This window comes from Diorhabda sublineata, chromosome X (genome assembly GCF_026230105.1).
Source record: "Diorhabda sublineata isolate icDioSubl1.1 chromosome X, icDioSubl1.1, whole genome shotgun sequence".
Lineage (NCBI taxonomy): Eukaryota > Metazoa > Arthropoda > Insecta > Coleoptera > Chrysomelidae > Diorhabda > Diorhabda sublineata.
The window spans coordinates 11,623,979-11,634,005 of NC_079485.1; the positions used below are offsets into that span (position 1 = coordinate 11,623,979).

General features: G+C 31.2%; 1 protein-coding gene across 1 annotated transcript in view; it reads left to right on the forward strand.

Annotated features, from left to right (window-relative positions):
- Positions 1–9,802, forward strand: part of LOC130450794 (uncharacterized) — a 37,522-nt gene extending 27,720 nt beyond the window's left edge. Inside the window, exons 26-31 of the mRNA XM_056789425.1 lie at positions 430–610; positions 2,588–2,897; positions 3,316–3,550; positions 5,560–5,727; positions 7,322–7,526; positions 9,338–9,802. Coding sequence (XP_056645403.1) covers positions 430–610; positions 2,588–2,897; positions 3,316–3,550; positions 5,560–5,727; positions 7,322–7,526; positions 9,338–9,558 — 1,320 coding nt within the window. The 3' untranslated portion in view covers positions 9,559–9,802. The remainder of the gene's footprint in view (positions 1–429; positions 611–2,587; positions 2,898–3,315; positions 3,551–5,559; positions 5,728–7,321; positions 7,527–9,337) is intronic.
- Positions 9,803–10,027: the final 225 nt, after the last annotated feature.

Genomic DNA, 10,027 nt, shown 5'->3' on the forward strand with positions numbered 1-10,027 from the left:
CTGACTTGAGGTAACAAAATACTAGATAAGAAAAATATTCATAAATTTCCAGACGAGTACAGAGAACGACAATGAAAACACTAGGAAAGAAGGTAAAAAAATGGCACCATTGCATATAAAATAAATGAAGAAATGGCCTGCCCATCTATAGAAGAAGTTTCACTTTAAAGTTTGTTGATAACAGCAAGTCTTTCAATTTGTTACTCGCACTAGAAATTTTATATTCATTTTTGTTAATAACACAGCTGACATTTAATGTTTTGTAGAAATCTATATACGTACATAACCATAAATAAATTATTAACTAAATTATTAAGTAAATCTGTAACAACCAACAATAGAAACACGTAAAATTCATAATTATTTATTATAAAATTTGTAGATTTACATTTTCATATAATACGTTATGTTTGTTATATTTTTATTTAGACTATTCTTAAGCCGACAAGAGGATATGGTACAATCAAGACAGAATCAATCAATGGTCACTCTGTATCTGAAATTAAAAATGTATTAGCTTCAAATGATAAGCACATTGAAACTGACGAAATTTTCAAGATTAAAACAGTCTTAATCGAAAAAATTAAAAACTCACTTCGTATGGTAGAAAGTAAGTAAACATTCAAGAAGAATACAGAGTTAATCAACTGTCTCTTGCATCTTTTCTTATCATTGGAACGATTATATATAAACTTATGAAATTTGTAAACACAATATTTTTCATCTTAATATACTGTAACAGTGTAGACGTGTAGTGGGATTGGAATGACAGGTACGAAAAAGATGTTTCAATAGGAAATTTAACTCAGAAATTGAATGGAGCAAATTTGATCTGTAGATCTTTTTTTTAATTCATAAGTTAGGTTTCACTGATCTACTCCATTAGTGTTAAAGGAATGTTAACAATAAATTTCAATGAAATTACTTCCAAATGTGCGTTATTGTGATTAAAAATTATATGGTTTATTTGTATCGACGCTACATGTAGACTTTTATTTTGGGCCATGAAGTAGTCGCTATAGTTGTATTGCTGCATACTGTTTCAGATCGGAATCTGTATTGTTAACATATATTCTACTTTAACGTATTTGCCAAGAATCTTCTAGAAAATTGAAATGTTTTTAACTGAATAGCGCGGGTTTGCTTCTCAATCGCTTACCAATTTCAATCAATTGAAAGTCATTTTCATACCAAATAAACTAGGTCAAAGGTTCTCAACCTTTTCAAAGCTACGATCCCCCTTTTTAGGTTGAGCGTTTTGGCGACTCCCTACTATTAACATCGTAAAGTAAGCTTTCTTATACAAAAAGAAAGCAATAATTAATTGTTACAAATCATGTTACAATAGTAAACAAACCAGTATTAAAAATAAGACGTTGGTCAGCACTAATTTACTGATAATTAATAAACGAAATTCAAAATGAAAATGTTCAAACTCTCCCAATAATTCAAAGAGTACATCTCAAGCATTGGTGACACATCCATTGACACTTCATTTCTCTTATCACACAAATCATCACATCCTAAAGCCTTGATAAAGCAATTGAATGATGATATTCCTGTTAAAGATACTAGTGGATCCATATGGATAGGAAAACCTTTTTTTTGAAAATCTTGTCAAAAAGCTAAACTAAATGCTAACCTCCCATATCAACTGATAGATATATCAGGATTAGTTAATGGAACTTACATTTGATTATATTTATCCCGACAAGTTTTGGATAAGTATAAAGAAACACTCAAAATTGAACAAAGTAGTATTGAAGCTTTTGTCGCCTTTCTTTATTTCTTACAATTGGAAAAAAGGATTTTTCACATTAGTATATTTTATTATTTAAGAATAACATTATTGTGTTTGACAAACATCTATTTAAGCATTCAACAATTAGTTGGTGCCAAGCCAGCTTAAGTTCCTCATTAAATCATTCTGCGGACTTTGCACAGTATGTCTTTTCTGAGTAAACTTTTGTCTTAATTGAAAGTGAGGTGCCTCCAATGCGTGGAAACGTAATAAAATCATATATTTGAAATCACTGGTATATTGTCTCTGTCTACACATATTACTCAGTCTTATATATACAAAAAATGATGTACCTTGACATTACCTAATAGAATGTTATATTTACAAGGTTTGTTATGAATTAACGCCACGTTTCCTACGGGACGTGTCTTTTAATCGATTCGAATTACACGTTTTTGATTAATAGTGTCTTACAATTAACTATATTAATTTTTAATAACCTTCTGGTTCGACACTTTTATCTTACAACAATAAGGCTTACGTTACTTATTCCTTTCTATTAATCTTAGTTGAGTTTTAAAGTATTGCATTGGTTACAATTGATAATAAACTATCGACCTCAACTCAGGATTTAAATAAATACCTAGTCGCTTCATTCATTATCTGCTCGTGTGGTATCTGTAGCCTAAATGCTCTTTATTTTTATTTGTTACCTTCCCTTGCGACCTCGCCGTTTGAGAACCTCAAGACATTCGCGGTATTCCTTAATGGCGATTGCAATTGTGAATTATTACTTCTACTTTCAGGTTAATTTCTAAATCCAAAATGTATTAACGACTATTTTAGGACTACCTGAGGAATTAATGTATTTAGAAATATCAAAGATTTTACAAATAACAGTACCAAATGTAGTCGGAGCATCCTCTGTAACCACTAACGAAAATGTATTAATTCATGTAAATGGATATGAGACTGGGATATATTGTGGATTGCCCAACACTTGTACATGTCCTTCACAGTATTCCATTGAAATATCGTCTCAGTTCTCAGTCAACATATTTCCAAATAAAGGTTTCCAAAGAATTTTCACATATGATGATGAAAAAAGCGTAGTTAATATTTTAACTAACAGTATCAGTACAAGCTCCATTTGTAGGTAAGTAGAAAATATCACGATGTTTATTATGTATTAAAATTTATGAAAATATATTTTGAATTGTTTCAATATCGTTAAAGCAACTGATCTTCAACAGAATATTCTATGCCCAAAGGTCCGTAAACTTGGTTGACTAATAGCCATGCAGCGGTTATCCAAGAATAAATTACATAAATTCAGCCACCCAGACTTAAAAGTCTTATTCCAAGAATACGAAGAGGTTTTTATTTGGTTGTCGGTGCTTGCTTCACTTGTGCCTAGATTCCCCAGGCAGAGACATATTAAATAATTTTCTCTCAAAATAGTCGCTTACGGAACGTCAAGTTTACAACTCATATTGATTCTAATTCACTGCCGAAGTTTCCCATGTTATTAATCACCAAAACGTTGTTCTATAAAAATTTTTCTATTATTTCAGAAGTAATAAGTCAAAATTAATGAACGAGGTGTCAATGGTAACATGGACTAAAAAAACCGAAAGAAACATTCCAGGAGTTTTCTATCAATATGATAAATTTTTAAGTGGATACATAAGCAAGGTGGACTTTTTCAGTTTAAACGGAAAAAGTTACGCCGTCATTGGACGATATTACGATCCAGTTGTTGATAGTTATAATCTAGATTGCACTGTTATGAGATTTGATGAAAATAGAGTACGTACCACACATTTTTTAGTACTTAAGAATATAATTGATTCCAATTGAATTAAAAACTGTTAAGCAACAATTATGATGTGTGTGCGCAGTGCTTGAAAAGGAATTCCAAATTTAAATTGATGAATCATCGGAAAATCCTAATGGTATTTCATATCTTTTGAGACCATTTACAGACAGCTCCAACGCATACATTTGAATGCATGGTTTAGAACAGAAACTGTATGTGTGATAAGCGGGTGTCATACATTTTCACCTAAAATAATTATTTCTGTGGTATTTAACTAACAATACTAGATATACCTATTATTATACGGTTTGGAATACATTCGTTAATAAATAAATGAGGGCATATTGGAAAAACCCCCTGTTTATTGCATTCTTCAGAAAATCTATACAATGTCTTATGCCAATCTTTAACTAAAAATTAACATTGATAAAGGAGAATTTTCTCTCACAAATTCGGTTTTTTACAGTCAATACTTATTTCCCATTTAGCTCTTCATATTGTGAAAGTAAGCAAAAACCAGTAGTGATCACTGTACGTAATAATATCAGAAAAATGGGTCATTTAACATTCTACACATTGGTTATGGAGATAACACATAGATATAAATGGATCTAAAAAGAGCAGTTTCGGGAGCTTGATCTTATAAGACAGATAAAAAATAGTTGCCAATGCAGTAACTGATGATTCGAAATTGGATATTATGTTTGAATTTGAAGAAAACCCACATAATTCGAGAAACTGTTCAATGTTAGCAACTCATCAATATTTCTGATATTGAAGGAAAATAAAATGCGTCCCTATAAAATGATACCAACTCAGGAACTCATGGAAGATTATGGAAAAACGTATTTTTGTGAACAAATGATGACAATGTTAAAAAACAATTGGATGATGTTTCGTTTTTTGATGAGAACACCTTTAAATCTCACGCTCATGTTATTCGTCAAAAGAGCCGATGTTGGCCTAATGAGAACACTCACTGGATGAGAGAAGAAATACGCAATATCCTAAAAATGTTAATGTTTGGGCAAGAATGTAGATAAATATATAGAGCCCAGCTTTGACAAACTTATATCCTTATCCAGCGAACCCACAATTTCTTGCAAATATAATATGGTTTCAGCCAAATGGAGCCCCCTCCCATTACCAAATCAATGTTGAGCAGTACCTGACCCCAGTTTTTTCAAATCGGTGGATACGGAGGCGGGCATGGATAGAATGTCCAGCACTATTTGACGCCGTTAAACTTATTTTTGTGTGTATAAGGTAAAAGTAATGTAGACAAGAAAGACAAATCACGCTTGTGACTAGATCAGTCACGCCTGGGATTTGAGTAACGTTCCAAGACTATACTAGATTAGCATGTAGCCAAGACGTTCGCAGAGAGCATTTAGCGTCTACATTGACCTTAATGTTCTTTCGTTTTTTTACATTATTAAGAAATAATCAGTATTATTAATAGGTTTTAAGTGTAATGAAGCGAATTTGTGAATTAAAATAATTTTGTTTTAATGGAAATTTTTGTATAAAATGTGAAAGCACTTAATATTTTCGTTGTTGTTGTAACTAGATTTAGGTCATTGTACATAAATTATGTCTAGAATTTTCTGAAGAATTCAAATAAATAAATAATATACAGGGGTCCACTGTCACTCTGTATAATATTTTTTTAAATGTAAATGTAAAAATACAATCAACGAGTCAACATTTATTTATTAACGAGTTTATTTCATTTGGCTGTTCCACACCATATTAAAAATTCTATAAAAAAATCATGGACATTCAAATTAAGTATAAATCCTTCAGTATAAAAAACGTCATTATCAATTTAAAATTGCTTTCTAATCCGAGTTTGTATATCTGCAATATTTATTTCCTTCTATTCTATTTTTATAGACAGCGCTCAACCTTTGGTCAAATTAAATTAAATACTAACTCTCATTCAGTTTGAATCAAAAAATAATTCAATAATATAATAAAAATATTGTATAAACTTTAGCTAACAGCCACAGATATACAAAGGATACCAACGAAAGGGGTTCAAGAATTATATGTATTTCATACAGCACAAGGGGTGCTACTTGTAATTGGAAATCAAATACCAACGGATATATATCACGAGTATGATGACACTAAAATTTATAGGTTCAATCCAGGCACAGAGAAGGTATGTTTAAAAGAAGTTTAAAAGATTAATCGGCTTGATTTTTGTTATAATTTCAATGTATTTTTTCAAAAGAATTACTTTTATTTTTTCTATGTATGGGAACCATTTCTAACAATGCTTTTTTTATTTGACTTTGAATTTAAGCATTTTATTCAATTTCTATTATGAATTGAAGTTATTTATGAAGAGACTTGAATATTGGATTTATAGTATCAAATTCATTTTTTCTGGTACGAACTCATAATTTGATACAGTTATGATTTTTTTTCATTCCCTAAATATTTTTTAGAGCTAATTATGAAACAATCAATGTATGTCTATATACAACTGATTGAAAATTAACTTGTCTGTTATATTTATTGACAATCCTCTTTCTATTATAGTTGGATGTAATAATCTGATTTTCATGATTCCCATCAATCTTAATAATTGTTTTATAAAACAAAATCTCAATAATCAATGATAATTTTGATTGTCATTACCTATATTTGCTGGCACTTAACCAAACTCTCATAGCTTTGTTTTTCCACTTAATCTGATGATATACTCGAACACTCAGTGAAGACTATTTCAAAAATTCATCACGTACATGTTCATTATATAAAAATTTGAGCGCTATTAGATGAGCGATTAGATAAGATGAACATTTTAATTCAATTATTTTTTGTTATAAGTCCAGACGAAGCTTAAAACAAGTGAATTTACAACAAAGAATCAAGATCGTCGCCTCAAGGTATAAACTTTAAGACATAGTTTATCATCGACAAGGGCAATAGATAATCAGTGGTATGCAGAATATAGAAAGGTACTTGGAATATGAATTGTATATAGAACCCTAGTAAGGTTTGGACTTTTTTTATACCGACATGAGTTGGTGTTGCCCTTCACTCCGAAGCAACGAAGAAATCGATTTCAGTTCTGCTAAGATCGAGTATTGCTAATAGCTCAAGGTTACCTTCAATATTTATTAGGAATAATATGAAAGCACATCGAGACATTAAAGGCTCAGGACAGCTCTTCAAGATCCAACTTTCCAGAAAAATCCGCTTTCTCAAATAGCCATACAAACCTTGAACTACTTCTACCATGCTCAAATTCATCTCTTATCTTGCCCCTTTTCCAAGGTCTCCGGATTTGTTGCTATCTGAACATGTGTAGGACATAATCGGTAGAAGTTTAGGAGACATACAACGTCCTCCTCAAACTGTTATAGATCTTCGACATGAAATAGAGGTGGCATGTAAGAAATCGTGGAACTTTAACCCATTATTAACGTTGGTGATCGCAAATAAAATAATTTTTACTGGCTTTTCGATTTTTTATGTCCAAACTTGCTTTATTCTTCTTATGGAATTTCGTGATCGTTGGTGATGATTTAAAGATATCGCCAAACTGTTATGATAGATACCTAATAATGTGGTTCAGTTCAAATGGCACTGAGCTTCAGTTATAAATAAATTGGTAAAGAAGTTTCTATTTGTTGTAATTATCCTTGATTTGATGTCTTGAGCCTGTCCCTGAACTAGGTTTGCTTTTAAACAATAATATTTGAAATATTAATGTCGAGTAACTGGTTATTAAACGTTCTTTCTAGTTTACAGAATTACGAACGATACCTTCATTTGGATCTTCGATGGTAACAGGAATAGTTGTAGGCGCCGACAGCTTGATAGCTCTAGCTCATAATGAAGCTCCAGTACAAGTTTTGAAGTACTATCCTGAGTTCGATAATTATTATTTTTACCAAAGCTTCCCACTGGAGGATCAAGTCATAGCAGTATCCTCATTTTATACCGGAGGTAATGATATTATAAGCATTCAATTATCAGCATTAAATTCAGAGACTGGAAGAATATGCTTATTTTTCGTTTCAATACAAATATAGATGGTAAACAGATGAAAAAGTAGATGAAGAGTATTTTCGACTTTAAGACATTTAGATAAAATTCGCCTCAATTGAATATATTTATATTTGATGTGGTGCAAAATGCTCCACTTAAATATATTGGGTCTAGTCCTTAAAACGTCAATATTTGAAATTAAACTCTCCAATCGTATATTTTAAAAAAAAGAAGATGTTACAGGATTTGAATTTACTGAGCCAACTTTCCGTTGTTCCATCTGTGAAAGAAATTTTTTACTGTTTTGTTTTTATTTATTTTATAAATTCTTCTTAGACCCAAATGTTTACATTACATTTTTCAAAATATTCTTCAACAATTTCTTAAGATTTGTTGGCTTTTATTATTTTACGGAATGGCAATGGGAAAATGATTCAATAAAACTATTTAACTATTGTAAAATATTATTATTTACAACCATATATGCAATGCTGTCATTACAACGTCATTGAAGGTTAGAAAGTGTCATATTACACACCTCTACTTACCGCCCTCATTTCCCACCCTCTATAATATATATCGTTAAAATTTTTCTCATCTATTCTAAATGAATAGTTTTTACATTTATCAATATAACACAAATTAATTGTTAAATTTGAATTATTATAAGCATTTATAGAAATATTTAGGCCAGTTCCAGCGCTGACATCTCCAACAGTTTTGTCTTTGATCGACAAATTACTTTGCTGTTGAATTACTAAGTTTGTGAACTACTTGCATCAGCTTCAGAAGACATGGTACAGTATATTGGCAGTTTTGGTTTTATTCTCCATTGATCTATCCACATAAAATTATGCCACAGTATTAGATTTCCATCCTTCCAGCCTTTTTAATTGGAGTTGGCAAGTAACGTAGCGGCGGTTCTTCTAAGAGCGTGACCTGTAAAGCTTTTCAAATCCTCTTAAATGAGAAAAGTAGCAATTTTTTGTGAAAAATTAGCTATTGTATTGTGCCCAATTGGTTGATTTCTTACTATTCCTTCTCTAAGCTGAACAAAGAATCTATCGATTTTTTTCTCAAAATCATGTAGTCTCGAATGATATTCACCCATACATTTCATTTTCACTAATTCGTCCATCCTACAAGCTCCAGATACGCCTAAGAAAAATTTTATATCATAATAACTGTGCACTGATTTTTTTTAAATACTCTGTTTAAAAAATCTTAGAAAATAAATTCGATTTCTTGTGCCTGAAGCCCACATTTTGTCGATTTAGGAAGGCCAACAGTTTCCCACGTTTTGAAATATCAGTTTTTTCTTCGATTTGTAGCATCGTTCGAATTATATTGTACATGCCTACAAAGTGGACGGCTTCTTTTGTTTGCTCTGTTCTCCAGAATATGCTAAGAGTACACTTTCGGAACTGGTATTCGTCATCTTTTTTCTTCGTACCACTTCCTATATAATTGGATAGCTTTTAGATAGCGATGCCTACTTTTTTCTGGCACCAACCCGTGTGCTGGTGCGTCAACAGCCTGTCGTATTTCTGGAGCGGTACAATCCATCAATTCTTCATCAATATCCATCCGACTTTATCTAACATTTATTTATATTGGTGACAGTTGTTCACCACATAGCAACAGTAACAAAATAGGCACCTGCTTGATTATTCTGAGAAAGATGCTGACTTCATAGTAAAATCCAAATATGTTGAGATTTGGAATCTCTCAGAAGATCTATCGCTATTTGAAACCTTTTTATGTTTTAGGTTTTGGTATCAGCGACGCCTATCTATGCATAGTCACTTCGAATGAGCAGTACTACATCTATTCTTACCAATTTATAGAAGGCTTCAAATTGAAATTGAATGGACAACTAGAAGGTTTGAAAAACCTTATTCCTATTCAAATCAAAACACAAACGTACTTGTTTGCACCTTCAGCTAAAAATAGTTCTTTACTTACTGTTGTCAAAAATGGATCAAGCTAATGTTAATTAAGTTATGTGTATAAATATTTTAAATAATTTATTGTGTTCGTGGAATTTAGAAAGGGCATGCATATACATAATCAATAACAAAAGAAAAAATTTTAGAAATAGGTCTACATGAAAGCATGAATAAGATAAATATATGTTACTTTTCAAAGCTTCTATTAATAGGAGTATACGTAAATATTATCTAAATATAACCTTTAAAATGTTAATATTCCAAATAAAATAATATTAAAATTTTCGTTGAGATTGTTTTAACATAAGATCATTTCACCTGTTCGCGTCCATCGCCCATTTCGCGTCCATTTTACAGATCTTCCTCTGAAAACTATGGAAATTGTGTAGACTAACATACCAACAAGTCGAAAAGTCATTACCGACAATACCTCAATGTAAGGAGGCACGCAGACATAGACAAAAGTTCCATCCACGCCCATAACCAATTCTGTGTAGAAAAAATAGTAAG